The sequence below is a fragment of the Artibeus jamaicensis genome, unplaced genomic scaffold (genome assembly GCF_021234435.1).
Source record: "Artibeus jamaicensis isolate MK-2021 breed Jamaican fruit bat unplaced genomic scaffold, CSHL_Jam_final contig_332, whole genome shotgun sequence".
Lineage (NCBI taxonomy): Eukaryota > Metazoa > Chordata > Mammalia > Chiroptera > Phyllostomidae > Artibeus > Artibeus jamaicensis.
Genome location: NW_026521788.1, coordinates 6,390,905 through 6,407,600, shown reverse-complemented (window position 1 = coordinate 6,407,600; position 16,696 = coordinate 6,390,905). Strand labels below are relative to the sequence as shown.

Sequence of the window (16,696 nt, the reverse complement as noted above, 5' to 3'; positions counted from 1 at the left end):
TAGGACCCTGTGGGTCTCTTCAAGGAACTCTCCAGTGAGGCTGGGAATCTGTCCCTGTGCCTCAACCCCCAAAGGTGTTTTCAATAGGTGTTTTGAGGCTCTATTTCCCTGCACTGGAGCCCTGGGCCATGCGGTCTCACTCCCCAGTTTCTCCTGGTTTACCTGCGTGCAAATGTGGGACCACCCCGTCTGCTAGCCACCTTGTGTGCAGTGCCCCTCCAAAACCTGAGGCCTCACTGCATCTGCCCCCTGCCACCCTGTGCCCAGGGTCCACTTTTTTTTTGAGGCAGTTTCTCTCTGCCCAGCTGTCAGGCTCTGCCCCTCCTACCAGTCTGGATAAATGTGTCTATTTTAACTCTTTGGTTGTTGAACATCCACACAATTCAATTTTCTGTCAGTACTGGTTGTTTTTTTGTTTCTAAATTTTTGTTGTCCTTATTTTGGTTATGCAAGGGGGCACAGTATGTCTACCTATGCATCCATCTTGGCCAGAAGTACCAACTCTTCTTTTTACTAAAAGTTTTTAATGTATCCATCTTGGTTTTTTTGGCAGATACAATAAATTTAATTACTTCATTGTTTCATTCTGTTTGACATTTAACATGTACAGACTGGAGCCTAATTCAGCAATTCTAAACTCAGCTGCACACTCTCAGCTGAGGAGGTGATCACATACAATGTCCTGGGCCCCACTCCAGACTAGTTGAACCAGACCCTCTCTAGGGGAGGGAGGGTGATGCCCAAGTAGAGATGATTATAATGTGAGGCCAGGTAGGGAGTCAGCTTTTTCTCCATACATCCTGCATCTCAAATCTGTTGTCAGCTGCCATTAACAAAGACTGTGCTTAAATCTTTTAGTGCCAATTTCAAGTACATTTCAATGGTGGTCCAAAATTTTAAGGTTAAGGCCCTGCTTACCAAGGTGTTTCAAGTCACAGTTAAGGAATTCAGTCAAAGTAGACACACTCTGAAGATTACAGTGAACTTGTTTATAGAACATGATAAAATAGAGAGAGGAGAGATTTAATGCAGTGAATATTACTTACTAAAATTTAGGGATGTTTGTAGTTAAATCTCAAAGCCCTATTTTGACAAGATGTGCATAGGTTAATGTTTCTCTGATATCTTTTCTTGTGTAATTTACCATTTCAAGCTAAATTCCAGGGATTTAAAGGCTCCTTGTCAATATTTAAAGGGTGTTTTAAGCAAATAAAATGATAAAATATCTTTTGAGGCAGATAAAATGTACCTGTATAATATTCACTTAATGAGAATATACTAAACATCTGGAACTATTTCTACTAACTAGACCACAAATTCTGCAATTTTAAACAGACTTTTAAAATGATAATAAGTTTATTTTTATTCTATTTAAAATTATTTATTTCTCGAAAAAACAAAAAGGGCTTCTAGCTGTCAGTATTGTTTTGCAGAAATGAAGATCTCTGAGCCAAATGAATGCAATCAACTTTCCCAACAGTTTGTATGTCTGTCTCTTAAAATCAGGATGTGTGTGGTTCCTGATACAAATTAGAAAAAAAATTAGGAAAATGTGGCTCCCCTACACATTTCTAACACCCTGAGTTAATCCAGGTGCATGCTTGTGTGTATATGCATTATAACAACATTACACAAAATTATAATATAATCATTTATCTATTATATATCTGCTTATCCTTGTTCTCTGGTAAATTCCAAGTCAGTAGCTCCAACAGTATTTGTTCTCTGTAGATACATTTACTATGGTGCAATTTCCTCAGTTTATCTTAGGTTTTGCTGCTTTAAGTTACCTTATTTAGGACTTGGGCGACTCCAAATAGGATAGTACATGGACTTAAAACATCAACAAACAGTAATCAAAGTACTGGCTGGCCCTATACATCTTGGCAAAAATAACCATCTCTTTAGAAAGTCAGTCAGCACTTCCTAAACCACACTGCTTCTCTACAACAGGTAATAACTTGTCTTAAAAGTAAATATAGCTTCTAGATGGAAATAGCCACTTCTTTAGCCAGGGATGTCACCAAAGCATAGTGAGAAGAAAATACAGGATGAAAGAACCGAAGAGAGTAAGAAACAGGAGGAGAAAAAAGGAAATTACACAGACATTTGAAGGTGAAGGTAAAGAGGGGCAGAGAGGACCCTGCTCTCAAAACAGCTGTGTTTGGTGCCCAACAGAAGTACTTGTGGCCTGGGTTACCCACCACTGTATGATTCCTGCAGATATTTGGTCCATAGATGAATTCCTCCTCTTTGGCTATCTACAATCCAGGTAATCTAGACATCGATGGGAAGAAGGAACCAACACTTTAATTTAAATGTAATAATAGAAATTCATGTGAAATCCAAGTTGAGAACCTGCCAAGCGAGACATCACTTAGCCATCCACGAAGACGCCGTACTCTGCTGAGCAGTAATGTTTCAGGGAGGTATGACCAAGTACGTAACCAAGGCTTTCAGTGACCATGTGTCTAGTTTGGACCATGTCCAAAGGGAGGCAGACCCTGAATGTGTCCAAGTGAACCATCAGACAGTCTACCTACAACACCATTCACGAGAACTGTTACAATAGTCCATTTTCATTCCAGCAAACAAGCTAAGTTACCAGAGTGGTTTAAATGACCAAGACCAACTGCCCCTGGAAGAGAGCACAGAATCACCACATCACCCTCGTACACTTCATTCTGGTAACACTTCATGTTCTTCCCAGGAGCACTTTCAGGGAAGCTAAGTACACATCACCTCCCTCCTCACCCTGCCCTGCTACCACTCGTCTTTTTTCAGGGGAGAACACTGAGAAGTCAAATTTAATAACTAAGAGCACAAACGTGGCCCCAAACTACCTGGGTTCAAATCATGGGTCTGCCACTTACTGTATGAATAACCTCGGGTACATTAACCTCTCCAACTTGTATATTACCTATATTACAGGAGTAATAATGCCTACCCTACTGAATTTTAATAAGAATTAGATGTTTAAAGTTTTTAGAACATACCACATATGCCAAGTGTCTAGTACATGTTAGCTACATTTTATTCTTACTCGAAACCTTTTCAAATTTTGCCACATAATAGGCAAAAATCAAAATATCTTGGTTTTTTGGTCTGAATTTGCTTTTTTTCTGAACACTACAGATAGTGACCATACATATTTAAATGGTACATTTACAAACCATATTATTTTTTCTGTGAATTGACTGCTCTTGTCCTTGGCTGTTTTGTTCACTGATTTGTGAGTCTCCTTATCATTGATTTGAAAGTACTCTCTATACATTACAGATGGTAATTCTCTGTATTTATGTAAATGGCAATCACTTTCTTCCAGTCTGTGGCTTTTTTTTTAACTTTGTTTTGCCACTACTGATGTTTGTAACTGTTATGCAGTCAAATCTGGTAGTCTGTTTTTATTTGTGGCTCTTAATATGCTGGGTTAGGAAGACATCCTGTATCACAAGATCATAAAGATACTCTCCCATATTTCATTCTGGCAGTTAGACAATGATTTTAAAGGCTATTTCTTTAATCTACTTAGAATTTTAGTGTACACTGTGAGATGGTGTGCCAACTTTATCTTTTTGTCAAATTGACTGAGATATTCCTATGATTTGAAATAGCACCTATTGGCAAATTGCAATATATGGTAATCAAAACAATGGGTCTAAACTTTTTTATTCTATTAATCTATTTGTCCATTTCTGTGCCCATTTTAATTAACTTTCGCTTAGGCTGGTTTCAAATAATTCTATACTTACAATATGTTGTGGCATTTATTGTACATTTTCCCTCCCAGATAAACTTTTAGAATCAACTTTTCAAATTTCAAAATAATTTTATTGGAATTTAAATTAGTGTTGTAATTAATAATTTGGGAAGAACTAACATTTATGATTAGACTTCCATTATCCAGGCTTTCATATCTTTTAGTAAAATTTTTTCATTTTCTTCACATATATTTTAGATATTTTTCATTAAGCTTATTCTTATTTATGTGTTGTTTATACTGTTCAGATTTCTCATTGCACTTCTGTCATTCCTGTTTAAATAAGGAATATTTACAGCTTTTCCTTTGTAGTATTCTTTTATTAATTCTAGTGGTTTTGTAGAGTTGTTTTACTTTTTTTTTTAAGATTTTATTTTTTAGAGAGAGGGAAGTGAGAGAGAAAGAGAGGGAAAGAAACATCAGTGTGTGGTTGCCTCTCACACACCCCATAATGGGGACCTGGCCTGCAACCCAGGCATGTGTCCTGACTGGGGATCAAACTGGCACCCCTTTGCTTCACAGTCCAGCACTCAGTAAACTGAGCCGCACCAGCCAGGATCAGTTTACTTATTTTTTCATGAAAATGCATGATTACAGTGTTTGACAAGCATAATATTTGCTTCAACCTAGGAATGTTTTATCTTATTTTTAACTTACTAAGGGTATTTTTTTTAATCAATAGTGGGTGTTGAATTTTATTAAGTGCCATTTTTACATTTACTGGGGTGACTATATATATTTTCTTCCATATCAATGAATAAGTTAAACTAAACTAATGGTATCACTAAGGATGAATAATCTTTGTATTCTTGTATTAAGCCCATCATGGTTACTGTATATGAGTATTTTGCTACTTTGCTATTTATAGGTCATATCTACAGTTATATGTGATAATGGTCAATAGACTTATGTCTGTGATATATTTGTCTGGCTTTGTATCAGACATATGATAAATAAGCCTCTAGATGTTTCATAAGCTTTCCATTTTTCTATACTTCAAAAAGTTTTGCATAACAAAAGACATTTGTTTCTTAAATGATTTGTATAACTTGCTTAATAAAACCATCTGGAGCTTGTGTTATTTGAGAGGAGAGCATTGAATTTTTCAATGTAGTTTATTATTCAAGTTTTTAACTTACCATTGAGGTAATTGTGAGAATTCATACTTTTTAGATAATTTGGTACTGCATCTATATTTTTCAATTTATTTATAAAAACATGTCTTTCTATAAAAATGTCTCAGTCTGTGCTTGTATTCGCTTATCCCTCATTTTTAAAATAGGTTTTCTCCTTTATACCATGTCAAGAGTGCCAGAAGTATACTAAGTTGCCAATCTTTACAATCATCTTGCATTTATTTATGAAGTCTACAGATTTTTCTTTTATTAATTTTATCTTTGATTTATTCTAATTTCATTAGTCTTTTTTGTTTTCTTAGCTTCTTTAATGTAATGCTTAGTTATATTTTCAGCTTTTTTTGTTTTCTAATAAATAATACAGTCTTCTTATAAAAGATTCTTGGCCAGTTATTTTTGATATAGCTTGTTTTCACTGACATTCATTTATTGTGACTTATTTTTTTAATTATTAGAGTAGGAGTGGTATATTTTTTAAAAGCTGAAAGTAGCCAAATAAGCAAGAATGAGAAATATGATTTGTTATATCACCCAGATATAACTACTTAGCCTTTTATAATCAGTCTTTATGAATATAAAAATTAACACAAAACAGACTGTGTATTCTCTCTTATAGCCTTCTTTTCTACTTGATTTTATTTCACAAATTATCTAAATCATTATATACTCTACTATTACATCAATTTTACTTGCTGCACTGTACCACTTCTTATTTAAATATTTCTTCAGCATTGAATATTTAGGCTGTGTCTACTTTTCATTCTAACACTAAGATGCTTCATGAGGGACAAACACAAACAGACTAAGGGTCTTAAAGATACTTCTGGTCAAAAAATGAAAACATAAATAACTAAATCAATTATTAAAGCCATATGAAAGAGGTTAAGATAATGCATTCAAAACAACATTTCTCTTTATCTTAGACATTGCTAGAAGTGAGAATAGCCATTCAGAGAACCACGGATGGTGGCTAAGGTGAGTCAACCACAGAAATAGATAAAGAACAAAAAGGGAGTATTTATTGAGCACTTTCTGTATGCCAAGCACTATGTTAGGTGCTCTTATACCCAATATCCATGATCTGACTTATTAAATGTTTTGTTTTTAAAAAATCAAGTTAGGTATTAGTGTTCCTATTCTTTTCTTAGGAAATAGGGTCTCAGAAAACAGGATAGAAAAAGCTCAAATCCTGGTGGCGGAACTAAAATTTAAATGTAAGCCTGTCCTTCCCTAAAACTGTGTCATCTTGTAAAGTAAGATAAATATATCTACATTAGTTGTTCATTAAAATGAACAACTTTAATTTCTTTATTTTGGGCCTTAACTAGGCCCAATTGATCAGAGGCAAATTAATACATGATGCATTACTAGTGCTTTAGTTAACATGAAAGGGATTCTGGTTATTTTAATTTTTTTGCTGATATATGTTGCTTTGGAAAAATAAAAACCCATATGTTGGGACTTTTTATGATGTTTTTATGGCTACATTTGGGAAATTCATGTATGCATGTATTCTATTAACTTTGTCATGTCATAATGCATGGTCAAATAAAAATTATCACGACAATTCATTTCTAAAATAAGCCTAAGACCAATTACAAACATTTTTCCAAGGAAACTAATTGAACTAATTTATATTTCTTTATCAAGTAATGCAAAGTTATATTTACTTAGCACCATTAGGCAAATGCATTTGTTTATAGATCCTTCACAAACTATTTCAATGCAATCCGGAACTGCTCTCATGTAAAATCCCCAGGAGGTTCTAGAAGGCTGAAATTGATAATAAAACCACTTGTCGATTTACACATGTTGCATAAGAGTTATGCTACATGATTCAACATCGGTGCACAGTAACACATTGGGAAAGACTGGCTTTGGTTTGGAGAGGTCCCAATGGCAGGGGAAATCTTCCGTTTGCAGTATATATGGGGCACATTGCTAGTACAAGCCCTAAAGTATCCCACTCAATTAAAAAGAACACCTCTCCTCTGCTTATGAAGTCAGGAACAGTCTTTCTTCTCATTCAGTTTTCCTATCTATGCTCTTCAGGAAAAAATAAAAGATCAACTAAAATTAACAGCACAGAAACTATGATATTAACGAGACAACTTCATTTCTTAACTCTAATTGTCTAGTGAAGTACCTGGTATGTCAAGAGTATTAAATATTTGTTGACATTTTGGTTAGAGTTAAGAATAATTCATTTAATTTTTAACCACTAAAACCTCTAACTTTAATTCTTTATCTTTCAGCTTCTTTGTGTTCTCTGCCTGTCATTCATGACTACCATTTTTGCTTTCGCTTTTCTAACCTATTCCTCCTTCACTCTGTAAGTGTGTTTTTGTACCATGGACTTCTCTTACCTTTGTCTTGTGTCTTGCCTACTCTATTGTGTTGAGAGATGTTAACACACTTGTTTTCCCACTTATTTTTATTTCCCTAGCTGCCAACTTAAGTTCCACTAAAACATAAAAATCTGCCAGTGTTGCCATAACTTCAGGCAAATCTAAATAACAAATAGTCACTTAAAATCCTCTGTTTCTCACAACTTGGTTCTGTATGTGGGACCAATTGTTGTGGACAAAATAAATGCTCTTCCTCGTTAGAGACCAGGGTTATAATTAAAGAACAGCATGTAGTCTCCTCCCTGAGGGTGTAGATTTGGAAATGTCAGATTTAAAATCCACCCGCCTGTTTCTTTGTAACAGCTTCCTTTCTATCTGTTTCCCTGACACCTTCCCTGATCCAGGACCCACTGATACCTGAGGGCCACCACGGTCAAAGGTCAGAAACAGCAGCTCTGACCTTGCCCAACAGTGAACTCTGGAAATTTCTATTGAGCAGTCTCATCCAAGTGATGAGGTGAGCTGTTCACCGACTCCACCTGTGATTTCAGGAAGGCAGAAATTGCCAACTCTCAATAACTTCTATAGCCTTCTTTCTCTTGACCAAATAAGCATTGAAGTTGCAACTATAAAACCAGAAAGGCATTAAGAAGAAAAGTAAATGCAAATGTCAACACTATTTTTCAATCCTTTTGCATTCTAAAAATTGTACACTTCTCTCTCTCACACAAAGGTGACAGACATATTCATAAGCACAGAGAAGCCACTCAAGTCACTTTCTCACATAAACCAAGTTCGTTCCAGGATAGAACTTTCAGGAACTGACTGAAACAAGAATGCTAAGTATTAGGAGATTGGATGCAGATTCATTTTACTGTAATTTCTAAAATGCTGATCCAAAGTCTTCCATTTCTTCCACAAATATTTATTCAGCACCTAACATATGTCAGACTAAGCCTTCTAGGCAAACAGATCAGTATAGTAAGTCCTCACTTAACATTGTGCGAAGGTTCTTGGAAACTGACTTTAATCAAAGTGACTTACAATGGTAGCAATTTTACCATGGGTTACTTGATACAGATAAGAGTTAAGTTCCTACAGCACGTTTCTGTTCACAAAAACATCACCGAACTTCTAAGTAAAGACCGTCAAACTCTTCTAAAATAAATGTAAGTTACACATACATTTAAGAAGTAAGAACAAAGTAAGAGAATTCTTTTCTAACTCACTATTCCAGTTCAGGGTCTTGGGGTCCAGAACCCACCCCGCAGCTTGGGGCTCAAGCATGGGATCCTGTCACCACCAGCAGGCCCTTTCTGGAACCACTTTGCTGCCTCCGCTCTGCTTTTCCCCTCCAACCTGAGTTTTAACCGCCACAGTAGTAAGTCCCATTGAGATGCTGGCTGTATGCTGGCTGTAAACTGAGCCCTTCGTGGAGGTTTTCTCATTTGATCTTCACAACAGCATTGTTCACAGCCTACTTGTGACCCCAATTCACAAATGAGGAAACTGGTGTTCATGTGGGGGTAGGGGGGTACCCATGATTCTTTCCTATAATACTGCCTGTAACCTCTCTCCCTCCAACTTTCATCCCTTTGCCCCTCTCTTCTCTCAGCCACTCTCATCTAGATAACAGTGTTGTTCCAGCAACCTGTGGGATTTCCTACTGCAGAAACTCTGAATTGAGAAGCTCAAATGCTTGCTGACTGTATTGCCTCTCCCTATACACCGAGAAATCTTCCAAAGCCCATTCAACATATTTACTCATGTAACGCAATGACCCTGAGAGAAATACTATTACCTCCTCAGCAGAAGATACTTCAACACCAAGAGGTAAAGGAACTTTCCCAGAATACAGAGTAAGAATCGGAATGAGGATTTGAACCCAGAATGTCCAGCTCTAGGACCTGCATTGCTATTCAGGCTTCATTTTACATGATTTAGCAGGATTAGCACAATTGATCCCTCAGCTGTTCTCAAAATCCTTTCTTCTGTTGGTTTCCAATCTATCTTACCTGGATCTTGTCCTACTTTTCTGACTGCCCCATCCCATTCTCCTTTGCTAGTTTCTCCTCGTCTTCCTGACTTCCAAAAGTCAGAGTGCCCTAGAGATCAGTCTTTGGACATGTTTTCTACACTCAGTCCCTAGATGACCTCATCCACTTTTACAGCTTAAATAGCTCTATGTAAATAGCTTACAAATCAATATGCTTTGTCTGGAACTCTCTTGTAAAATTCAGACTCGTATATTTAACTGTCCGCTCAACCTCTCTGTTGACTAGCCACGGCATCTCAAAACCAGCTTGCTGACAGCTGAGCTCCTGTTCTTCTTCCACAGACTTGCTGCTCCCTAACTCAGTTAATGGCAAGTCTATTCTTCCAGTAGCCCCAGCCAGAGCCCTGGATGTCATTCTTAACTTTTCATTTATTCTCTCACAACACATTCAATTCATCTGTAAAATATATCCAAGATTGGACAACTTCTCGTCACCCCCCTCACTATCACCACTCTAGTCCAAGTGGCTATTACCTCTTGCCTAGATGTTGCAATGGTTTTTCATTGGTCTCCCCTTGACTCCCCTGCCAACTTGAATGAAGGCAATGAGGCACCACCTTAAATGCAAAATTTAAGAAACATCGAAACTCTATAATCATGACAAAAGATATTTTAATGTAATATTTTTAAAAGCCATGATTTCAAATAGCAAAATTTTAAATAAAAACTGGACCAGATCCTGTCTTTGCATTACTCACCTCCTTTCCTCGCCTTAGTTCCAGTCCCAATCCCACTTGACTCCCTTCAAGTGTTCTCAACAGTTACAGTGATTCTGTTCAAACTTAAGTAAAATCTTAGTAATCTTCTGGCTTCAAATTTCAGAGCAAAAGCCAAAGCCCTTTTCATGAACTACAAGATCCTATGTGACCTGGTCGACCATTATCTCTCTAACCCCAACTCCCACTTCTTGCCTCATTCACTCAGCTTCAGCCTCTCCACATGGGCCACCTCACTATTCCATCAACAAGCTTGCACCTTACGGCCCCTACACTGGCCATGCCTTCTTCCTAGAATCCTCTCCCCCCAATACATCCCTCACTTCACCCAGGTCTCCACCCAAATTCACTCTGTGTAGACCACACTATCTAAAATCTCATCCAAGTGGAGCAGAGTAGCACAGTGGAAGCATGCTAGGCCCATAAAATTTCATCCCCCCACACAATTTATTTCACTTCATATTCCTCTTCCATTCTTCATTTTTTCCTCCTCAGAAATTACCATAAGCATTATCTGTATATATTACTAATGTATTTTATCATTTTACCTACTATATAACTCCATAAAATAATACAAAGCTGAGATTTTTGGAAGAGAGGGGTTTGTTTTGTTCTCTTTATATCCCCACGCTTCAAAAAATTCATGAATGATAGTAAGTACTCAGTAGATATCATAGCGTTTGAATGAAGATTCATAAATGCACATGAGTGCTTTCATTTAGCTTCAATAGTCTTAATGCCAGCTATGGATAGGTTTTTAATTCTATTACCTCAATAAATTACATCAGGAGCTACGCTTTCAAAATGCAGTTGCCTAAGATCTGAAGAATTCACAGAATGCTAACTTAGATAATGTATTGCAAAACCTTTATTTCAAATTGACCAACTTGTGAAACAAAAGTTTGGCTTGCTTAAAAAATATTTATCTGGGATTCAAGTTCCTGCCTTAGATTATCTAAGTTGGGAAATCGAGTTGCTTTTGAGAAATAAACATTGAATAACAAGTTTCTCTTATGGCAAATCCTGAATTTTATTTCCATGTTCTGATTTCCAATGATATTATATTAAGATGTTATACAGATTTTCTTATTTTCTTAATTTCACAGTGAAGCTGTGTATAATCAAAGGATCTTTGTTTTAAGATAGCTTTGATTCTCTTTACTAATTATTAACCAAAACTAAAGATAGGTTTTGTAAATAAAACTTGTTTCACCATGAACTGTTATCTCTTGATAGAAAAGATGAAGTTCAGCAAAGAGCAAATCTTCAGGGTAGCCAAAAGACCACAGACTTTGCCTGCAAACACCTGTAGGAACTCATGGCTAACATCATGGGCCCCATGTCCAGTCATGGCCTCCTGGCTCATGTAGGTTAAGTTTGACCCTATAGCAGAGTTTGAGTGTCCTGATGAAAAGACAATGCAGTAACACTTGAGAACAGGGCAAGAGTTAGATTTTGTCTTAAAGTCTAATTTTCTTTGTAAATCTTCAAAATGCCTTTTGTTGTTTTATGTTTTTAGATAATTTATGTGTGTGTGTGTGCGTATATATACACACACATATATTATATATATATATTAGATATTTCTATGACTGTATTCACCAGCAGGTTGGGATTATAAAGTGAAAACAGGCCTTGTTTCCATCCCCCACACCTTGTAGCATTGAGAGAAAGAGCATGTACACTATAAATGTGTCACTAAGGTACAAGTTCCACCCTGGGTTTTGACATGTATATCAAATCACTACTATCATAAAGATGCTTTTTAATTTGTCTTAGCCAAAACATGAAGTCAGGATTTTTTTTTCTTTTTAAATCACTGCCTTTGGAAAAGTACAAACACAGAAACTGGTACGTTAACTAACTGGGTTAGCTTATGCCCATAAAACACACTGCCCTAAAGCTGGGCGGAGGGTGGAGCTGACATACGGACAGCACTAACTCAATACTCCTAAAGAGAAAGAATGAGTGAGAACTAAATTGACCTGGGTCAGAAGCAAGCAAGAATTATTAGAAAGGTCAAGGGCAAGAATGGACATGCTTAATATGAAGAGCATAAAACTGGTCTGTCCCTATAACAGCTAATTGGTATTATCTTGCTGGAATCTCTTTCTTTCTTTTAGTTTTTAAAATTATATTGAAAATATTACTTTGTAAATGATGTTTGCCTATGAATTTGGGGACTTTTTAATTCCATTATTTTAATAATACTTTGAAGCTATGTTTTACTGAAATAATCGCCTCACCTTCTTCATTTTATCTGGTCACCCAAATTTTGGCCCAGTGTCCTATATTATAAATTCATTCTGAATCTTTAAATGACAATAAAAATCAGTACAGGAAATCTCAATACACAGGACAGAAAAGCTTTTAAAGGGCCCATTGTCAGATGTGTTAGATTTGCATTTGATTCATAAAACACGTTTCCTCAGTCTTGGCTGGCCAGAACCCATGAAACACAGTGAAAACCAGCACAGAAGCTTCGCTGTGCCACCACACTCGAACCCAACAGTTCGCTCCCACTGTGCGCACGGGAGAGCATAGTGCAGAGTGCAGTGCAGAGCCTCGCACCACTGCAGCCTGGAACATTCAGCATGGCCATCACCTGGCCCTGGGACCCTGTGCATTTGAACAACCATCACATTTGGAATGGGTTTCAAATCATGTACCCAAATAGAATGCATAAACAATAAAATGTGGAAATTGCATATTCATATCAACATACAAAAGTATGGACGTGTGTAAACTTTAATTTCTTAGATTTTTACAAAGGGCCTCACGTCTGCTGTTGAGTCCTCTGTGTGGTATATGATCCAGTTGTTAGTAAGCCCTTCCAACACCACTCATAATTCCACTGTTCTTGTTTTGTTAAAACCCAGGTGACATTTTTATTACCTCAAGTAGTTTGTGTGATGACCCCTGTATATCTGCCACCAGCACACTGTTTTAGAAATTTATCTTTGGTTAACACAGAACAGGTAATTGAAGCTAAAACTCTCGGGATTTTGGTAGCTTGTACTAGTCGATTGATTAAGTAACAGAGCCCTCTTCCCCCATCTGCAAGGACCACTCTGCATATTCTTTTAACTGACAAGAGCTAATTTGTGCTTTAAGCACTTGGTAACATTCTGAGGTGACTGGATTGAGAATTATTGATCTGCATTCTAACTGGGGATGAGATATTACTCATTTTTGACTTGTAAATTTCAACTGAAATCAAACGTTTTTAAAAACTCTTCCTTAATAAGAGTATTTAACTGGCCTAGTTTGTGTGTGGCTGTTAGTTGCTTTAACCTTGATGACTCGTTTGCAGAGAATGTTCCTAAAGATGTCCCTCATGGAAAGGACAAGTTCGGACTTGGCAACAGCAATTTACTTAATTTATCTTAAATTTGGTTTCAGTGAGCAACCCTAATTAACCTGATTTTTTGCTGATAATCACTCTCAATGGAATCAAATCACAAATCCGGGGATGGATTGAGCGGCAGCCAGAAGGAAGCAGCCCTTCGCGCACTGGTCCGGCGCACAGGATATAGCTTGGTCCAGGTAGGCACTTCTTCTGACGTGTGCTGAGACCCACAGAACTCAGTGCCGAGACACTGAATTCCCAGTGAGACTATCCGTGGTCTTAAGATGCAAAATGGGAACGGTCAGTCGTATAACTCTTCAGGTGGGTGTTCCTTTCCAATGGGGGAGGAAGTCGCATCATTTCAGTTGTGCACGCGCCCCTGCTGGTGGTGTTCTTCCTGCTCTTGGTTATCAACTCAACTTTAACTTGTCACTTGCAAATGAAATCAGTGTCCACAGTCATAGAGACTATCGCAGTTTTTAAAGGCGATATCAGTACAGGGAAAGGCAGCTGAAATTTATGGTCCAAAGATGGTGAAGTAGAACCAAGCCAGTGTTTCAAGTATCATCAGAGAACAAACCGTCCAGGCAGTATCTTTGGTTTCCAAAGAGTTCATTGCAGATGCAGGAGGACTTACTATTCCAGTTATTTCTCATAACATCAACTCAATAGTTTAGGATACGGTAATATTTTTCTATTAGGCTCACCACTTTTTAAAACAATCCTAAATTGTCTATTCACAGATGTTAGTTGTTAAGAATCATCTGTATATTATTGTCTTTATAATAACTTCCTTGAGAGAGCTTTTCTTTTTTTTTTCTTTTTTTTAAATTTTATTTAGTTATTTTTCAAGTACAGTTTTTTGTCTATTTTTCCCATCCCAGCCTCCCCTGCCCCTTGCTCCCCACCTCCCTCCCATTTCCTCCCCCCCCCCTTAGTTCTCGTCCCTGTGTCCTTCCTATTTGTTCCTCCTTAAATGTAAGTCATAACACCATTAAAGTCCTAGAGGAGAACATTGGCAAGAAAATCTCAGATATTTCACGCAGCAACTTCTTTACTGATATGTCCCCTAGAGCAAGGAAGGTAAAGGAAAGAATAAACAAATGGGATCTCATCAAAATAAAAAGCTTCTGCATGGCTAAAGAAAACAGTATTAAATTAGCAAGACAACCAACTGTATGGGAAAACATATTTGCCAATGATACCTCAGACAAAGGTCTAATCTCTAAAATATACAAAGAACTTACACGACTCCACTCTAAGAAGACACCCAACCCAATTAGAAAATGGGAAAAGGACTTGAACAAACACTTCTCCAAGGAGGACATACAGAACATTCAGAGACACATGAAGAAATGCTCAATATCGTTAGCTATCAGAGAGATGCAAATTAAAACCACAATGAGATACCACTTTACACCAGCCAGGATGGCTATCATAAACAAAGCAACAAACAACAAATGTTGGAGGGGGTGTGGGGAAACGGGGTCCTTAGTTCACTGTTGGTGGGAGTGCAGACTGGTACAACCATTATGGAAAACAGTATGGATTTTTCTCAGAAAAATAAAAATCGACCTGCCTTTTGACCCAGCAATTCCACTGCTAGGATTATATCCTAAGAATCCTAAAACATCAATATCAAAGAACCTATGCACCACAATGTTCATAGCAGCACAATTTACAATAGCCAAGAGTTGGAAGCAACCTAGGTGCCCATCAGTAAATGAATGGATCCAAAAATTGTGGTACATATACACAATGGAATTCTATGCTGCAGAGAGAAAGAAGGAGCTACTACCCTTTGCAACAACATGGATGGAACTAGAAAGCATTATGCTGAGTGAAATAGGCCAGGTGCTGAAAGACAAATACCATATGATCTCACCTTTAACAGGAAGCTAAACAACAAAACAAACAAGTAAGCAGAAAAAAAAACCCCAAAAAAACAAAGACACTGAAAAAGAGAGAGCTTTTCATATATTTAAAAGCAAACTACTATCAGACATATAAATAATCTTATTTGAAAAAATAATGTTGCTCTTATTTCAGTAAGAGTAAGTATTGTAATTCTCAGAAATTTGATCATCCTGCCTCCCCGCCCCCAGTTTTCCAATTTAACCAAATCCCTGTGTTGTGAATACTGATGCCATATGGGGATAACACTAAAATAGGCAGCAGCGACCCCTCATCACATGGTCCTGTCAGATCGCTGCAAAATGTACCACATTTAGTTTTCACCTGACGTTGTAAGTCACGGCCTGCCTCGTTAGAGATAATGCTCAATGTTGTTTCTAATGCTTCATCCTAATGAGGAGCTTTTCATTACACTTTAAGATTTCACAAAATATTATTTCTTGATAGTGTTTTCAAAGTTTCATTGATGTCAAGGGCAAGGGCAATAGTAATGGATTATTAGTTTTTTAATAGTTAATAAAAGTTAAGTTATTCTAGATGTTTTTATCTCCATGTTTAGTGTACTTCAAAATTAATGACTGGCTGAAAATTTTTGTGTGGCTTTTTACCCCATTAAGTGGTATTTTTTAATTCATAGAGATTTGACCCAGTACAGTTGAATAGGGGGAATGTTTTCCTTTCATATTCGACCCCTCCATAGACATTATAATATCAAATATTGTTTTTAAGTCAGTATAATCTTAAAAATGTCTCTATTTGGAACATTCCTGCAAAGACAGTGGTATTGGAAAGCATTTAAACCCTTTTGAAATGTAATTTGTCAATATTTATAAGAATATTCCCCTTCTGTAAACAAATCTCTGATGTTCCAAAATATAATGACAGAAACACATGTAAACCTGGCTATTCTGGTGTTATTTATAATACTTCAATATATCAAACCTAAATGTATAAAAGGAAATTATTAAGTTATGAAAATATAATCAATACATCCAAGAAGCATACTTTTACAAGAAATAACCCTAAAGCAATATGAATTGCCTGTTTAATTTTATTCTGGGCCCTGGTGCTTCCTTCTCCCCCAGATAAAACTCAGAGGAAGTCTGATGACTGTTCTGATAACTTTCAGGTAATAAAAAGGTCTCCGCTCTTTTTTTCAGTCCAGTATAGTAAAAAACAACTTCATTCAAAGTTATAGCCATTTCCCCTTCCCAACTACATCTAGGCGGAGTGCGATTTCTTTTTCATTTTCCTCCCTTATGCTTTCAGAAGCATAGTGTCTATGCCAGTTCCCTAACTGTAATTCCTGACTCAGAGCTGGAGCAGAAAACAGGAATAAGAGCAAAGGAAAAGAGACAGGAAAGTTCTTACTTGACTGATAGTGGCCTTAGGCTCTCTGAGCCTGGCTGGTATGTAA

At 36.9% G+C, this 16,696-nt stretch overlaps 2 protein-coding genes across 7 annotated transcripts in view; one reads left to right on the top strand and one right to left on the bottom strand.

Moving 5' to 3' along the window:
- The window catches only part of A1CF (APOBEC1 complementation factor), an 80,405-nt gene that overhangs the window by 13,866 nt on the left and 49,843 nt on the right, over window positions 1-16,696 (top strand). For 2 of the 6 annotated variants that reach the window (XM_053663939.1, XM_053663938.1), the window contains exon 2: window positions 13,419-13,562. The exons of 1 other annotated variant lie outside the window; for it this stretch is intronic. In XM_053663939.1, coding sequence (XP_053519914.1) covers window positions 13,464-13,562 — 99 coding nt within the window. In that variant the 5' untranslated portion in view covers window positions 13,419-13,463. Of the gene's footprint in view, window positions 1-8,859; window positions 9,078-13,418; window positions 13,563-16,696 lie in introns of those variants that run through there. 3 more of the 6 variants (XM_053663937.1, XM_037156638.2, XM_037156640.2) reach the window with 2 other exon arrangements.
- The window catches only part of PRKG1 (protein kinase cGMP-dependent 1), a 1,343,317-nt gene that overhangs the window by 1,301,769 nt on the left and 24,852 nt on the right, over window positions 1-16,696 (bottom strand). The gene's annotated exons all lie outside the window — the stretch shown is intronic.